Source organism: Mesoplodon bidens, assembly GCF_964165515.1.
Source record: "Mesoplodon bidens genome assembly, chromosome: 5".
Classification (NCBI taxonomy): Eukaryota; Metazoa; Chordata; class Mammalia; order Artiodactyla; family Ziphiidae; genus Mesoplodon; species Mesoplodon bidens.
This window is the reverse complement of record NC_138161.1, coordinates 87,568,453-87,586,611: the sequence shown is the minus strand read 5'-3', so window position 1 is coordinate 87,586,611 and position 18,159 is coordinate 87,568,453. Positions and strand designations below refer to the sequence as shown.

Below are 18,159 nucleotides of genomic sequence, written 5' to 3'. Positions count from 1 at the left end.
CTCTGAAGCGCAAAGCATCACAGTACTCTTTCTCTGCAGGGCAGTGCATGTGCCTCCCACGCACCTGTCTTTCTTTTCCCCACAATATGGCATGGCATGCCATGCTTCTCTCATTTTCAACAAGAGACCCCAAAGATTTCTTTTTTCACCTGCCCCTGGTTACTTCCCCATTTAGAACGTGCCTTAAAGCATGACCGCCTCTGGTTTCTAACTTACGCCTAAGGGACCTGCTCCCATGTTCCTTCCTGGTGGAACAAAGGCATTGAAGCCACAAGTCACAGAGGCAAAGCATTTATTGATTGGATTCCCATCAATATTCGCCCTCTGCCCAGGATTAGACTTGGCTTCATGCCTTCTTTGCCTTGCTCCTCCTACTCTAATGTATAACTAGTCTCAGGAAGCTGGAGGAGGACAGTCAGGGACTGGCCACTGTATCTGCCACACTCACTACAGGACCGGGAATTAAGAGGAGGACTCCAACCCACAAAATGACAGAAGATAAGGTACAGTCGTATTATGTCCATTTGAGGATATGAATAGGGAAATCTGTTGAAGTCAGTGAGCATATTGAGGATTTGGGGGATGTTGGGTGTAGCTATCACAGATCAAAGCTACTTCTCTTGGCCGATTGATAGTTTGGCTGCTAAAAAAATCATATTTTTTATTCAGTAATTGGGACTTTAAGGATATTTGCTCTCTTTTCTGACTAGTCTGTGTAATGTTTTCTCGAGTGGTACTACATAACCATATTATGGAAGGAATGTGCAAAACAAGGCATATTAACCCAAATCTAACTAATCGTGAAACTGATCTGAAATCTTCAAAAATATCAATATTCGAAAAACAAGGGGTAGAAGGCCTGTTTTAGATTAAAGGAGACTAAGAAGAACTGATGACCAAATGCAACAAGTGATCTTAGATGGTGGAAGGAAGAAGAAAATAGCTCTAAGGGACAATATGGGGATAGTGAGAAATTTTGAAAATGGTATATTAGATAATATTTTATAACTATTACATTCTTGGATATGATAATGGTATTGTAATTATGTAGGAGAATGTGTTTGTTCTTAGTGAGTACATGCTGAAGTATTTAGGAGTGAAGTGACACAAGTATCTGCTACTTATTTTCAAATGATTCAGCCAAAACAACACACACACACACACACACACACACGGAGAGTTAAACAAATCTGGTAAAGGTTAACCTTTGGTGAACACAGGTGAAGGTTATGGAGTGTTCACTGCACTACTCTTTCAGCTTCTCTGTAGATATACTTTTCAAAATAAAAACTTGAAAATAAAAAGGGTATAGTGCTGTTGCTGTCTTCTAAGTATCCCCCAACCAAATGCACCCACCCCTGCACACAATCATACAAGTGGGTAAATGCATGTTAGAGTAGGACCTCTAAGTTCTGATCTGGTGTAACTTACTCTGCTGAGCCATCTTTCATATCAGTAAGTGACAAGGCTAGAAGCACAGTCTTTGCAGTCAGGGGCCGGGATTTGGAGTGTGCTGATACTACTTACCTGCTGTGATACTGGGGTTAAGTTATTTAACTGGCCTATCCACTAATTGAGATTTTAAGGATATTTTCTCTGTTTTCTGACTAGTCTGTGTGATTTTCTTGAGTGCTCTTCTCTATTGCAACAAATTAAGAACACACTGGGATATAACATAAGGGTATAGTATGAGATATACAGGAATTATAATAGTTCTCTACTGTATGGGAGTAATTAAATGAGATAATATTAGAGAAACTCAGATGACAAACATTTTAATGTCAATAGTTATGTATTTATATAATGTGTATTTAAGGAATTACTAGGATTTCATGATTTCCTATAACAGCCCAGGATACAGTTAAAGTAGTTAAACCTTTAAAAATAGTATAAAGACAAATATTAAGTTAGTAACTATACAGATGGTCTGTAGATTTGGCAAAAATTATGAAGGTAGTGTTCAAACAACTGAAGCTTGGTAGATATTGCAAAAAGAAAGGTGCTTAACCATAGTGCCTGGCACATAGCCTATAATCAAGTTTCATATAGAACTATCATTAAATTCCCTTAGGGGCCTTTAGAAATTGTGTTGTAGTACTTCTCTTGAGAATTAAGGAATTGCCTAAAAAGGGAACCCAGAAAGAATGAGAACTGATGTAAAGCACAATGTTATAGCTTTGTAAAACCACCTAGACTTTGAAAGAAGAGAACTAAGCATGAGACTGAGGGTTAGGAGACCTGGGTTCTCACTCTGGATATACCCAGTAATGCACTGTATAATTCAAAAGACTTGGACTCGGATTCTTCAACTGAAAAAGGAAGAGATTAGCCTAGAATCCATTGCTCTCAAAGGTCCCTTTCAGCTTGAAAATTCTATGGCTTGAGAAGCTCCTGGACTTTTCCAAAGTTGGGTGCAAGATCACCTTTGGGTTGGTGTACATAGTATTTTGTAGAGGAAAGAGTACAAGCTCTGCTCCCTACCTACTCAATCAATAGATGCTGAGAATCTGCCTCTTTGTTTTGCAGTGGGAGGTTAAGATGAGCTCTGGTTTCCAATACAAGAGTATCTGTTATTCATCAGCTATGTGTGTTGGGCATACCACTTCATCTCTGAGCCCTGGTTTCCTCACCTGTAAAATGTGGATAATTTCATGTACTTTGCAGTACTGTTGTGAAGATTATTGGTGATTTCTAAAAATTTGACAGGTGGTTGTTTGGCAAGAGTGATAGATGATAATGATGTGATTAAAGATCAGTTGTTTTTTAGCCCTTTCACTATTTATAGGAAGACCATAGTATGTATCTTATTCAGCCTTTATAACAATTCTATGCATTAACTATTATTATACCCATTTGTGGGGTAAAGAAACTGAGATTTGGGGATGTTAAGGGTCTAGCTGGGACTCTTCCAGGTTTTCTGACTCCCAAACCTACTTGTTTTTCCTAATAGACTCCATCTGATTTCTAAGCCACAAAATAAACACCACATTTGTTTTTTTTGTTGTTGTTTGTTTGTTTTTTGCGGTACGCGTGCCTCTCACTGTTGTGGCCTCTCCCGTTGCGGAGCACAGGCTCCGGACGCACAGGCCCAGCGGCCATGGCTCACGGGCCCAGCCGCTCCGCGGCATGTGGGATCCTCCCAGACCGGGGCACAAACCCGTGTCCCCTGCATCGACAGGCGGACTCTCAACCACTGTGCCACCAGGGAAGCCCTCACAAAAGCTTTTTATGGGTGTGTGAGGAAGGAGGGGATTTGTGTGGTGAGTGGTGGGAAAATGGAAAATGCACTTGGAACTGGTCGGTGTTTGGTGATTTGCTTCAGCATCACAATTGGCAAATCCTATAAATGTGTGCACTCTTAGTTTTTTTTTTCAATTTAGAAAGATTAGGATCCTAGAGTTTCAGACCTGTATGACTTGTGAATGTTTGTTTCTGATCAATGAGAAATGCAAAATAACCAAATAATTAAAAGCATAAATTCTGGATCCAAATCATTACTCTTTTTTTTTAAGATTTATTTATTCATTTTATATTTTACTATTTTTGCATTGGGTCTTTGTTGCTGCACACGGGCTTTCTCTGGTTGCGGTGAGCGGGGGCTACTCTTCGTTGCAGTGTGTGGGCTTCACATCGTGGTGGCTTCTCTCGTTGCAGAGCACGGGCTCTAGGCGCACGAGCTTCAGTAGTTGTGGCATGCGGGCTTCAGTAGTTGTGGCTCGTGGGCTCTAGAGCGCAGGCTCAGTAGTTGTGGTGCCCGGGCTTAGTTGCTCCGCGGCATGTGGTATATTCCTGGACCAGGGCTTGAACCCATGTCCTCTGCATTGGCAGGCGGATTCTTAACCACTGCGCCACCAGGGAAGTCCCAAATCATTATTCTATCAATACAAGTTACTGGCTGTAAGGCTTTAACTAGTCTAGTTATCTATAAAATAGGGATACTAATGGTACTGTCATGAGGAGTGTGGTTGGCAGAATAATGGTCCTCAAAAGATGTCCACAACCTTGTCCCCCGAACCTGTGAATATGTTACCTCACATAGTAAAAAGGGCTTTACAAATGCCATTACCGTTATGGACCTTGAGATAGGGAGATTCTGGCTATGAAGATGGAGGAAGGGCATGACTAATCAAGGAATGCTATAAAGCTGGGAATGGCCCTTGCTTTACAGCTAGCACAGACCCTGCTCCTTCAACCACAAGGAACTAAATTCTATCATCAACCCAAATTTTCCCCTACATCCTCCAGAAAGGAACACAGCTTGCCAACACCTTAATTTTAGTCCGATGAGACTAGTGTCAGACTTCTGATCTACAAAAACTGTAAAATAATAAATTTGTGTTATTTAAGCCACTGCTTTGTTTGGTTATTTGTAATAGCAACAAGAGAAAACTATTACAGGTAAATGACACAATACACATACAGCCGTGAATGGCATGCAGTAGGCAAAATAATCAGTATTAGGCGTTGAAGCTCTGTTTGCATTGCACCTAACATCAGATTGTCCAGATTGTAGTAATGGAGATTATCAAGAAGGGGGTTAAAGCCTGCGTAAGGCACTTCTTGGTCCCCTCATTACTACTGATGCTATCTGTAAACGGGATGAAATTCTCTGTCCTTGGAAACAGCTTAAAGGGAAAAAGGATTTAAGGAGGGATCACCAACCAAGTGAATGGAACCTCATTTTAGCTTTGGCTGCCTGAGCCACTGTGTTTTAGATGTCTCCAGTTCCATTTTAGAGGATAATTCAAAGTCTCTGGTAATCCCACACACCATAACCATACTGTGTGTGTGTATTTGTGTGTGCAGGCACTCACACATGTGCACTTTTTACATATATTTTATTTATAATTATTTTACTATTGATTATTAATAAATAACTATATATGTATATATGATTTATATCTAATAAATACAAATGTGCATTATATAATTCTATGATATATAAGATATTACATATATGCTTCATAATTATATGATATTATATGGTTCTTTGGAGATATATATATATCATATTAGCATACAATTTGGGTCAGCTTTGATGTCTTGTCTTTCAGGGAACAAAGTTACTGGGAGGGAAAGTCTATATAGGGGCCACCTGCAGTTAATTCTGAATTGGTAGAAAGAGAGGGAACATACAGATTCCCAATCCTCACCCCAGAGATTCCAATCCACTAGTAGATCTGAGGTGAGCCCCAGGAAGCTACACATGTAATAAGCTCTTCAAGTAAAGTCTGGTTTTAGGACCACTAGACAGTAACTTCAAGGGCTCTCAGGGTGGTACTGTGATAATACTTTGTTGATGATGACACTGTGAAATTTCTGATCTCCAGCTTAATTGGGGAATAAGGAGGTCTGGTTACTTAGCTATTCTTCATGCTGAAGTAGGGGAATTTACAATTATTTGCCAATTTAGAGAAAAACTGAAGATTATATAGGGAAAGTGGCTTGGGTCACATACCCACTAAGTATCAGAGTGGGAACTAAACGCTGTGTTGATATGACTCATTAATTCATTCAACAAAATTCCTACTGTATCTCATGTCATTTACTTTAAAATTTCAAATTACATAATTATACATGAAATATTTTCCTTACAAAATGTATAATAATATAAATAAAAGAAAAATACTCTTTTACCCCACCTCTCCAATCTCACATTCCTCCTCAAAGGTCATCCTTTTGTTATTTCTTCTTCAAGAAAATATTCTATGAGTTACATAAAGCACACACAAATCTAATAACACTTAGGTTTACGTCTTTTTAAAAAAATAATGAGATTTCACAATTTCCTTTGTCACTTAAAAAGTCAGTGTATAACAATCACATTATTCTAACTGCTGCATAATGTGTTGTATGTATCATGATGTATTTGAATCTATTTGGCCATTCCACTGAAAGACATTTAGGTTCTTCCCACAATCCTTGCTATAACATGCACAAAAATGCTGCATCAAATATCCTTATATGTGACTCTGTATGCATGGTATGATTTCTCTAAGATGGTTAGACATGTAATTATAAGTTGAAAGGGATGGATGCCCTGCCACTTCCTACAGTTTTTTGTAGCTGCATGAAGTTCGGGAGAAAATAATATCCCTTAATTCACAACTCTAGGTTCAACAAGCTGCAGATCCTGAAAAGTATTTTACCTAGATGTTGATGTGGATTGTGATGCCTCTTAGATGAGTTTTGAGGTGTTTCTGTATCATGGCAATGTCCAGGAGAGCTCCCTATCTCTTTGTTACTGGTGTCTTATTTGACTTTTCAATGATTTTTAAAATTTTATTTTAAAACTGTTTTTATCTTGGCAGTGTCCTTTAGTCAGCAGCAATTCTAGTTCACAGTCCTGATTTTGAAGCTTAAAAGAATATATACACATATATATGTGGAAAAGGATGTCTGGTTCCTCCCCTGGACAAAGCTGTCCCAGATTTTTGCTGCTTTAGCAGTGTAGGGGAAATGAAAGGTGCCCACAGTCCCATATGAATGAGCCCTGCCAGGAGCATAGGGCACACAGTGAATGAGTATCAAGGGGCAAGAACCAGCCAGTGGAGCCTGTCAGAAGTCCAAGCTGCAGAGTGATGGGACGATGGTAACTGGAATTGCCTGGTGTTTCCCAGCCCTGTGTTTCATTCCCCACAGGTCACCAGGACCTTGGTTTTTTCTGTCTTCACTGCCGTGCTGGGTTCCTTCCAGTTTGGATATGACATTGGCATGATCAATGCACCTCAACAGGCAAGTGAAACATGCACAAGTTCTCTTTTTGGCAATTTCTATCAGTGACAGAAAGGTATCTGCTCCGCATCCAGAGAGGTAAGGTGTGTCCATGCGGGGAACACGGGATAATCCTGGTCTTCTGTCAGGTTCCACACGCGTGGTTCCAAGGCTGATAACTTGGCCTTGACTCCTCACTTTAAAACCCTCACAGAAAATGAAAGAGTAATAAATAATCCTTGATCTCTGATTCAGCTATTCGCTGAGCTCACAGAAAACTCCAGCTAGAATACCACGTGCCTAAGGATTTTTTTTAAAAAAACTTAAGAGCTGAGTGAAGCATACATTCAGAGCTCCCAGACGCACAGGTGGAAATGCCAGGGAATAAGAGGAAACAATGGAAGGATAGGGTTGTTTCAGTGCACAAACATGTATTGAGCACCAGCTCACTGTGCGTCAGGCACTAAGATATGCTCTCTCCCATTTGACTCGCCCAGCAACCTTATTATGCCCATTTCTTGTCCAGATCAAAACATTTTGGAACCTTGCGGGGGTGGGGGGTAGGCAGGGGAGGAGATGGAATTGGATGAAGGAGGTCAAATGTACAAACTTCCAGGTATAGGATAAATAAGTACTAGGGATGTAAGGTACAACATGACAAATGTAATTAACACTGCTGTGTGTTATATATGAAAGTTTTTGAGACAGTAAATCCTGAGTTCTCATCACAAGAAAAAAAAAAGACAAACAAGCAAACAAAAAACACTTAGGAGCCCTAACACTAACAAGATTCTAGTCCTTCCCCCTACCCGTCTCCCATAGGTGATCCAAAGTAAAATAATACAAAACTTTTAAATAATAGTCAAGAAGGCCAACAAAGTTTGGGTTTTCTCCATGTTGACTATTTGAATGGGTATTTTTTTAAAATATTGAATAATTTCTATCACTTTTGTCATTTACCTTGTGCATCCCTACTCTGGTTTCCAGTGAATAGACAGGAGAAGGATATCATTTTTCTCAGATCCCACAGCCCGTAAGTGGGGAAACCAGGACTTCGTTCCCTCTGCTCTGAATCAGACAGTCAGGTCGTTTAGGGTGGGATTGATGTCTTATTCTTCTTCCTAGCACCAGTGCAAAGCACAATGATTGATGTAAACAATAAGGCGTTTAGTGAATGAAGACGAAAGAGAGAAAGAGACAGAGAGAGAGAGAAGAGAAGCTAAGGGAAGGGGTGGCATAAGGTGATGGTACAAGCATTTGTTCGGGGCCTTCTATGAATCCATCATATTTCAGCTGCTTCTCTTACGACACTGGACTCCAAGGAAAATGTAAGAGACTACAGGGTTTGAACGTGTGAAATGTGTACTTGCCACAGTCCATCTGCTGAAAAGCGTTGCTCCTTGAATTAAAAGATGTGCCCTGGTTAGGTACCACATATCATCATGAGTGTGGCAGCCCTTGCCAAGGCTGAGAGACTTAGGGAATAACTCTGGGGGCCATATTATTTTTTCTGTGGGTGATGACAACACATGCTAATTTAACAGGATTCTTGAAATTTGGAATTGGTAGAACCTTTTCTCTTCTTGTGGGAGAACTTTTCAAATCCTTATTTAAAGCATCCTCTTCAGTCTTGGAGGGAAAATTAATCTAAGGTTTCCCCTCCTCCAATCCAAGTCCTAGAGCCAGACCTAAACACAGAGATCCCCCACCGGCATCTGGCTTAGTGCCCTCTCTATAACCCCTTCCTTCTGTATGGAAAGAGCTGCTTAAACACTATTATGAAAGAAGAGTCATTCAGGCCCATTTGTTTTTATGAGCAGAATGACATTTGGAATTATTTTAGGGTATTTTAAAGTCACACTTTTTTTACGAGTATGAAAACTATGCACGCCTGTTGCAGAAAGTTTTAGAAGAAAAAAATTCATGATTATTCATGTAGAGCAAACTGCTGAGAACATTTGGGATATTTCCTTTCAGCCTTTCTTCTGTGTATATTATCCATATAGAGTGACCTTCCATGAGGTAAATGTCTGGATCAGACTTCTTTTATTGTAAGAGGATATCATTCTCTCCCTCATCAGCTGATTTTACCACATAGCACTTTGCCCAGGACTGGCAACCTAGGGCAGCTGCATTCCAGGTCCTTGTCAGAGGTCCTCCCAGCTCACTGCTGCTGAATAGTGACCAAATCATCAAGAGGAATGACACAGAAGGAAGAAAGCCTGAAGCATGTGCCTTTACTCGATGATACTTTTGTTTGATCTTTACCTCTACTGAAACACGTTATAAAATATGGCACTGTGGGGCTTCCCTGGTGGCGCAGTGGTTGAGAGTCCGCCTGCCGATGCAGGGGACACGGGTTCGTGCCCCGGTCTGGGAGGATCCCACGTGCCGCGGAGCGGCTGGGCCCGTGAGCCATGGCTGTTGAGCCTGCGCGTCCGGAGCCTGTGCTCCGCAACGGGAGAGGCCACAACAGTGAGAGGCCCGCATACCACAAAAAAATAAATAAATAAAATAAAATAAAATAAAATAAAATATGGCACTGTGAAATCTAGCTTTGAACATTGTTTATTCTTTTACATACTGAACTCTGTGAGGACCCATACAAGAAACTTCCTTCAGGTCTCAATACCTTCTCAGGTACTACTGAGTTGTTTTTGATCTTCAGAATTCACCAGTATATATGAATGGTTTCCTCTCTTTTCACTGACTGCTAGGAAGCTTATTAATAAATTTAGAGCTCACCTTAAGCAAGGATACAGCACCTAGTGTTTGAATTTGTATACCAACTTTATTTTTGGCCTTATCTTTCCCAATCTTTATTCTTATACCTACTTTTATGTTTCTATGAAAATATTTACAGAAGCCAATTTAAATCCTGCTATGCAGGGGTAACAGTGGAGTCAAAATATATCTTTTCAACCTGCAGGATATTTTCAATTTGGATAGTTGCCAACCTTTAAAACTTGAAGAATTTTACATAAAATTCCAGATTTCTGGCTTCTCGTTAAAAATTAAAGGTCATAATAGACATTTCTCCAAAGAAGGTATACAGATTGCCAACAAATACAGGAAAGGATGCTCAACATCACTAATCATTAGAGAAATGCAAATCAAAACTACAGTGAGGTATCACCTCACACCGGTCAGAATGGCCATCATCAAAATATCTACAAACAATAAATGTTGGAGAGGGTGTGGAGAAAAGGGAACCCTCTTGCACTGTTGGTGGAAATGTAAACTGATACAGCCACTATGGAGAACAGTATGGAGGTTCCTTAAAAAACTAAAAGTAGAACTACCATATGACCCAGAAATACCACTACTAGGCATATACCCTGAGAAAACCATAATTCAAAAGGATACATGTACCACAATGTTCATTGCAGCACTATTTACAATAGCCAGGACATGGAAGCAACCTAAGTGTCCATCAACAGATAAATGGATAGAGAAGTTGTAGCACATATATACAATGGAATATTACTCAGCCATAAAAAGAAACAAAATTGAGTTATTTGTAGTGAGGTGGATGGACCTAGAGTCTATCATACAGAGTGAAGTAAGTCAGAAAGAGAAAAATAAATACCATATGCTAACACATATATATGGAATCTAAAAAAAAAAAAAGGTTCTGATGAATCTAGGGGCAGGACAAGAATAAAGACTCAGACGTAGAGAATGGACTTGAGGACGTGGACAGGGAGAAAGGTAAGCTGGGACGAAGTAAGAGAGTGGCATGGACATATATTCACTACCAAATGTAAAATAGATAGCTAGTGGGAAGCAGCCTCATAGCACAGGGAGATCAGCTCGGTGCTTTGTGTCCACCTAGAGGGGTGGGATAGGGAGGGTGGGAGGGAGGCGCAAGAGGGAGGGGATATGGGGATATACGTATGCATATAGCTGATTCACTTTGTTACACAGCAGAAACTAACACAACATTGTAAAGCAATTATACTCCAATAAAGATGTTAAAAAAAATTAAAGGTCATGCAACACTAGTCTCACATTGCAACTTCCTCCTTCAGATGGGACAAATAAATTCTGCCAACTCACTATTACATTCTCAAAATTACAGACAGTATTTCAGTCCTCTAGTCATCAAGATCCTTCTTGCCTCCTTCACTTGTTTGTTCCTGCCTGGTTCCTGTTGGCACTGGAATCTGTGACCTCTGTTTTATAGGATATGGTCAACTGAAACAACTATATGCGTTAGTATGTGCATAACACACATAATTGAGATAATCCTGTTTAAACACCTAACAAATATTTTAAAGGAAAAACAAACAAAAAATATACAGAATGTTTGGAATATTGGAGCTATTTTTCTTTATTTTATCTCCTTAGGTAATAATAACCCATTATAGACATGTTTTGGGTGTTCCGCTTGATGACCGAAAAGCTATCAACAGCTATGCTATCAACAGTACAGAGGAACTACCCACAAGCCTAGGGGACCCAACACCAACCCCTTGGGCTGAGGAAGAGCCTGTGGCATCTGCTAGCCTCATCACTATGCTCTGGTCCCTGTCTGTGTCCAGTTTTCCAGTTGGTGGGATGATTGCCTCATTCTTTGGTGGGTTGCTTGGAGACCAGCTTGGAAGGTAGGCAAATTTCATAAACAAGCAGAAACACAGAAACGTCAGCATTTTGGGTGTCATAATTTGTTTAGAAAGAAATCATCTTTCCTTTTGTGGAATAGTTTCAGAGTTGTTTTTTCAACTCACGACCCTATGAGTTAGGTTGGTATTGCACCAAATAATGGAGAAATCTGTTGCAACCATCGGCTTAATAGTGGAGGCATTTACAGCAGAAGTGAGTTTGGTGTGTATTTCTAGATAATCACTCTGATTCTCCGACTTTGTAACTTGTAAAACATATTGAGAAACCACTGCACAAGTGGTTTACTCAGGAACTCAGTGGGGAGTCAAGCATGGAATTTTTAACCTGGGAGTCGATTGTTGGCTTCATCAAATTGCTCCATTTCTCAGACATCCAGGTTTTCATTTTCAGATTAGAGTTTGACATTTGGATCAGTCAGGTCCTAAGGTCCAGTCAATATCCCCAGCTCCCAGTTGCCCAATATACTTGGAGTGGGGTTTCTAGCTGCTGCTCCTTTTATCTCAAAGCCCCAACAAGGGGCTGAAGCAAGTGTTGTCTCCATTTCTCTACTTTGGTTTCTATTATGTGTTTTGGATTAAAAACATCAGTGGAACTCCTTTACACTCAAATTTCATTTAGTCATGTGATGTACTAAAGCTCTTGGATCCCCCCACCCCCATAGAGAGGAAGTAAAACAGAAAATAAAATGGTTATTTCTTTAGATTTATTTTCTGCTCTTTGCATCCATCTTTTATCACATTTTTCTCATGATAAAAACATGCAAATATGGAAAAGTTAGAAAATGCAAAACCTTTAAAGTTCTAAATGATATAGGCAACTATCTTAGTAATACTGGATTACAATTCATTTAACTATTTTAAAAAATATTTATTTATTGTATTTATTTCTTTTCCTTTTTTTTTGGCTGTGTTGGGTCTTAGTTGCAGCACACAGGATCTTTGTTGAGGCATGTAGGATCTTTTTTGTTATGGCACGCAGCCTGCTCAGGTTTCTCTCTAGTTGTGGCGTGCTGGTTTTCTCTCTCTAGTTGAGGCGCGCGAGCTCAGTAGTTGTGGCATGTGGGCTTAGTTGCCCTGCAGCACGTGGGATCTTAGTTTCCCGACCAGGGATCGAACCCGCGTCCCCTGTATTGGAAGGCGGATTCTTTACCACTGGACCACCAGAGAAGTCCCTCATTTAATTATTAAAATCCCTACTTTTTTTTTTTCTTGGCCACGCCACATGGCATGTAGGAATCTTAGTTCCCTGACCAGGGATCGAACCCGCGCCCCCTGCAGTGGAAGTGCAGAGTCTTAACCACTGGACCACCAGGGAAGTCCTAAAATTCCTACTTTAAGTTATAGTTTTCCCTCTCTGGTTATTAAATTCTGGTAAGTTCTTCCTCTTGTACTGGAGCTTTTATACAATAAGACTTTAAGAATTTCTCTTAAGTAATGGGTAGCATGGTAATGCAAGTTTTATTCTTACTCTTATTTGAGAGGGACTTCCTCTACCATAAAAGAAAATGGTCAGTTCTTCAAATTTTTATCAACTTACTGGTGTTTAGCTGATCTTTAAATCAGTATCCATAAATTATGCAGGTTATTAACTGGCTTTAATTATTTTTAAAATTTAAAAATCATTTCAATTTGCACCAAGTTGGTTTAAGCAGTAGTTGGAAATTTTTCTAGATTAATTATGTCTAAAATAAATAAAATTAAGCAAAGCTAAGTTAAATTTTTAAATATGGATAGACCGACTCTTTTAGCAGCTATTGACGTTTTATACTTCTTCTCATCACTGAAGAAAAAATTTAAGCCCTTGTCCCTCATTTAGAGAAGAGATTCTAACAATCCAGTGACTTACTCTAAAACATTTAATTAGTGTCCTGGTGATGGAATCAGGATGCTTGTCTTCTCAAGTCTTAGGATTTAGGGGCATCCCTGGTGGTCCAGTGGGTAAGACTCTGTTCTGCCAAAGCAGAGGGTCCAGGTTTAATCCCTGGTCGGGGAACTAGATCCCACATGCATGCCACAACTAAGAGCCCAAATGCCTCAACTACAGATCCCACATGCCGCAACTAAAACATGCCACAATGAAGATCCTGCTTGCTGCAACTAAGACGAAGCGCAGCCAAAAAAAAAAAAAAAAAAGGTCTTAGGATTTAGCATCAACAATGGTCATACCCCAAAACAATGTCAAATGACCATTTATCAAATTATTTATTGTGAACTAAAAGTGAGACTTCCTCCAACTCTCAGTAGAAAAATTATCCTCCTTGAAAATAGCCCTAAAACTAATAATTTTAACTTCAAAATTAAGACAAAATAGTTCAGTCTCTCTCACAAAACTATTTTTCTAGGGAGATTCACTGAGAAATAATATAATGGTCCTTGTTGCCAGGGTCATTGCTCTACTAGTTAAAAGTAAATAAAAGTGTACTTTTCCGTTACTGCTTTAAAAAACATCTTTCCTTGTAATTGTGTTAATAGTCAATAGATGTCTATAGCCACTATTTTATAGATTTGGGTTCTCAAAGTCAAATTTTACTTAAAATTTAAGTACCAGGGTAAGGTGGGGGAGACCATGATCTGGGCAATCCACACTACCATGAGTGAAGGAAGGTGTACACAGCTTGCCTTTGAATATGTTCTTTCTTTTGTATCAAAAATGGAACTCACCAAAATAAAGCATTAACCTTTGGTTTCACACAGATCAAATCCCAGCTCTGTCACTTAATAGCTATGTGAAAATGAGCAAGTTACCTCAGTTCTCTAAGACGTTTCCCTCTATCTGCAATGTGGGGAAAAAAATACCTCCCTCGTGGCATTATTGTAAGGATTAAATTAAAATGAATATAAAAGGTTTAGTACACTGCTTGGCACAAAGTGAGCAGGCAGCAAATGTAGATGATGATGATGAAGAAGCCTATGCCTACAGAAGTATTTAGAGCAAGATTTAAAGAAATATACTTAGACATATATTTCTTTCTCCCTTATTCAACCATTTCGTGTATTTTTAGATTATTTATTCTTGGCCATTTCTCACATCTGAGCAGAAGTTAAAATCCTTTAAGGTGTATAGAGTGCTCCAGCATCCACCGGTGGTAAGGAAGAGGGACTTTAGAGCAATCTGGCTTCAAAAATACTTTCAGGCTATCTATCTCTTTTACGACTTTTTATCTTTTCCCTGCCTAATGGAATATACTATTAGCTAGCTAGTAACAGTTTCCTAGGGTAAATTATTGAATTTGCCTGCCCTCTGTCCTTGTGCAGAGAAAAAGCACTTCACATAGAAACACCCCTGTCTTTTTCTACTATGCAGTTCTGAAGCTGGTCAGCTCTAAAGCACTCTATTTACCTGTCTTTGGGTAGTTGATAACTTGCATATACTAGCTTGCCGTTACTGCTCTAATGAATTACTACAAACTCAATGGCTTAAAACAACACAAATTTGTTTCCTTACAGTTTTGGAGACCCAAATTCGGTTTCACTTGGCTGAAGTCACAGTGTCAGCAGGGCTCATTCTTTCTGGAGGCTCTGAGGAAGAGTCCATTTCCTTTCCCTTTCCCAGCTTCTGGTGGCCACTTCTGTTCCTTGGCTTGTGGTCCCTTCCTCCATCTTCAGAGCACATCACTACAAGCTTTATTTCTTTCATCACATCACCTTCTCTTCTGCCTTCCTAGTATAAGGATAGTCGTGATTACATCATTGGGCCCGACTGGATAATCTCTTCAATTCAGAATCCTTAATTTAATCAATCTGCAAAATCCCTTTGCCATATAAAGTAACATATTCCCAGCGTCTGAAGATTAGGATGTAGATTCTTGTGGGGTATTATCCAGCCTATCACATGGTTTTTTGGGCAATCATTGCAGTCTGAGATTATATAGTTTTATTTTCCAGAAAAAAAAATTTGTTTGGTGTTTAAGATACTTGCTTAGAAAAAGCTCAGCTATTAAAGTTTGAAACACTGAAATAGAGCATAACAAGATACTTACATTTCTTTGTGGGACAAAAATTTTCACACCTGTTCATTCAAATTCTTTTATTGGCCTTAGCATCGACTGAACTTTGAAGAAGGTTTTTGTGTACCTCACTTTCCCATTTAACAGGAGGAAGAGTATCAGATACCTGCAAATGTCAATTTTCATATGATTAATTTTGAAAATGATGTTTTTGTTGCTATTGTCAGCTTTATTACATATTTTACATTGGTTGACATTAACTCATAGATTCTGGAAATATGCTGGCACACAATGATAAAATAGGGGTAACTATAGTTCTCTATGATAAGGCTTAAAGTAAAAGCATGTTTTAATTTATTGCCAAATAATTCATACTAAAGAAAACTTAACTTTGAAAGTTCCTCTCATGATCTATATCAACTAAAAACTTGTACCATTAAAAGAAAAAAAAAGGGGGAGTTATAGGTTACAACTACAGAATTAAATTTAGCTATCACCAGGCAATTATTCTTTAAAACAATCAACTTCTAGAAAACTTAATTGTTAACTATTTGAAAAGGTGTCAGAAGTGTTATCTTAAAGCAAACCAGTCATCATCACAATTGAATCATCTCTATCAAAAGGTGGAGATCGGGTACATGCAACCCAAATTCTCCCATTATATATATATTACTTACTGTTAATGCTTTAACCCACAGACAGATCAAAGTAGCAATCATGGTTTAAGATTCCCCAACTAGCTCTATCAGCAAAGTAAAATATTCAGTCTTAGGTAAAAATCTCAGCATGCTCTGAAAGCAAATAATTTTATCAAGTTTTGATGCTAAATTTATAATCCTTGCTTTTCAAATTTTCAGAATCAAAGCCATGTTGGTAGCAAACATTTTCTCATTAGTTGGAGCTCTCTTGATGGGGTTTTCGAAATTGGGACCATCTCACATTCTTATAATTTCAGGAAGAGGCATATCAGGACTCTACTGTGGTAAGTCACGCACACACACACACATGCACACGCACACTCCCACACAAACACATACACACATCTGAAAATTATTCTGAAGGCAGATGTGGTTACATGTAGGGAATTTTTTTGAGCCTCGAGTGACATCCTGAAAGGGAAAGGCAGTAGCATAAAGTTGCAGTCCTGAGTCAGGGAGGTTTGGGACAGTAAGTGGAGTTGTAAGGGTATGTTCTTATCCACAGCAATGACAACATTTCTAGGCGTATGATCTAAGACAAATTATTTAACTTTGTTTCCTTATCCAGTAAGTGAGAAGGATAACAGTATCTACCTCCTGGAGATGCTTGTGAGAATAAGTGTTCAGCATAGAATCTGACTACAGCAAGCTGCCAGATGTGCTAGCTGTTATCATTACTCCTGTTGTTCAGTAGACAGCGGAACACTGCCATGCCCAGACCCCTAACTCTACCCTTATGGCCTCCCTGGCCACTGGTGTCTCTGTCTCTCCTATCTGGAAAGACCCTGACATCCTGGCCCATCTCTCAGACCACATTCCCTAGCCCTAAATGCTTCCACATGTAGCTGGTTGAAGGGTGGTGCTGACCATATAGGGAGAGAGAATCAGGCAGAATCAGTTGGTAGAGGAGTTCAGAATGGAGGAAGGGTGCTCCTCCTAAGAACTTCACATCTAAACAGCTGAATCACTATTTCTTTTTTTCTTCTTTTTTTTTTTTTTTTGCGTTACGCGGGCCTCTCACTGTTGTGGCCTCTCCCGTTGCGGAGCACAGGCTCCGGATGCGCAGGCTCAGCAGCCATGGCTCACGGGCCCAGCCGCTCCGCGGCACGTGGGATCTTCCCGGACCAGGGCACGAACCCGCGTCCCCTGCATCGGCAGGCGGACTCTCAACCACTGCGCCACCAGGGAAGCCCTAAATCACTATTTCTTGGAGACAGCTTTTCAAACTACCTGAAGCAACTTATCAGCAGAAAGGGAGGATCATGCATTCTCTAAAATAGTCAGATCTTTTGCTTCTCAATCCCAGTGACACCCATTGTCCCAAATCATAGCCACTAATAATATCCATTGGGGGTGGGAGAGGAAAGTGAGGGCACAAAATGGTATATAAAATATTTTTAAAACTTTTACCTGCAAAGGGGAAAAGACTATAATTCCATGAGTCTTCAATGATCAGTTGAAACAAAAGTCTAAGATTACTTGTCTCTTTTTGTTAATTTCAGTGCTAATAAAAATAACTGAAAGGGTAGCTTGATCAAGGTAAAGAGTCACCCCACTTGTGGAAAAAGCTTTGGATTCAGAGTGAATCGATTCTGACACTGTCTTTGTCTGGCCTTAGTAATTGAATGTGAGACTCAGTTTCCTCTTCTGTAAAATGCGAATAATAACTCAGTCAAAGAAGTCCAAATCATGATTCTTCTATCTTTTCTCTCTATTTTTTAAAATATAGCAAGAAAAAAATTACAAAATATTTTTGGTAAAGTTGAAAATAAATGCTGTAAACATAGCATGGAGCAACCTATCACTAGCATAACCAAGTAACTTGTACTCTCCAACCACCTTTTAAAATTATGTCCAATCCTATTATAAGCATTAAAATTGCTAAAAATTATAGGAAATACAATTTGACTTCAGGTTCATGTGACTTCAGACCTGTGAGCTTATCTGCATTTTCTGTTCTTGGGGTATAATGTTAGGCATTACACAAAAATAGTACAGCCTAGAATAGGACCAAACAAATGGATTTTTTTCCCCTTCGTCTTTAAGATCAACAGACCACTCATTAGAGTTACATGTAAAAGCAGAAATTCAGATGCTGTATCAATCATGCAAATGTTCATGTGATATTAAGAACAATTTGAAGCATTAAAAAATATTGAAAAAAATATTGAAACA

The 18,159-nt window shown here is 39.3% G+C and overlaps 1 protein-coding gene across 2 annotated transcripts in view; it reads left to right on the top strand.

Annotated features, from left to right (window-relative positions):
* Positions 1-399: 399 nt before the first annotated feature.
* SLC2A2 (solute carrier family 2 member 2) overlaps positions 400-18,159 on the top strand; it is a 28,587-nt gene continuing 10,827 nt past the window's right edge. Inside the window, exons 1-4 of one of the 2 annotated variants that reach the window (XM_081234555.1) lie at positions 400-503; positions 6,643-6,735; positions 11,065-11,321; positions 16,144-16,268. In XM_081234555.1, the coding sequence (XP_081090681.1) occupies positions 489-503; positions 6,643-6,735; positions 11,065-11,321; positions 16,144-16,268 (490 nt within the window). In that variant the 5' untranslated portion in view covers positions 400-488. Of the gene's footprint in view, positions 504-6,642; positions 6,736-11,064; positions 11,322-14,360; positions 14,426-16,143; positions 16,269-18,159 lie in introns of those variants that run through there. The other variant, XM_081234556.1, reaches the window with a different exon arrangement.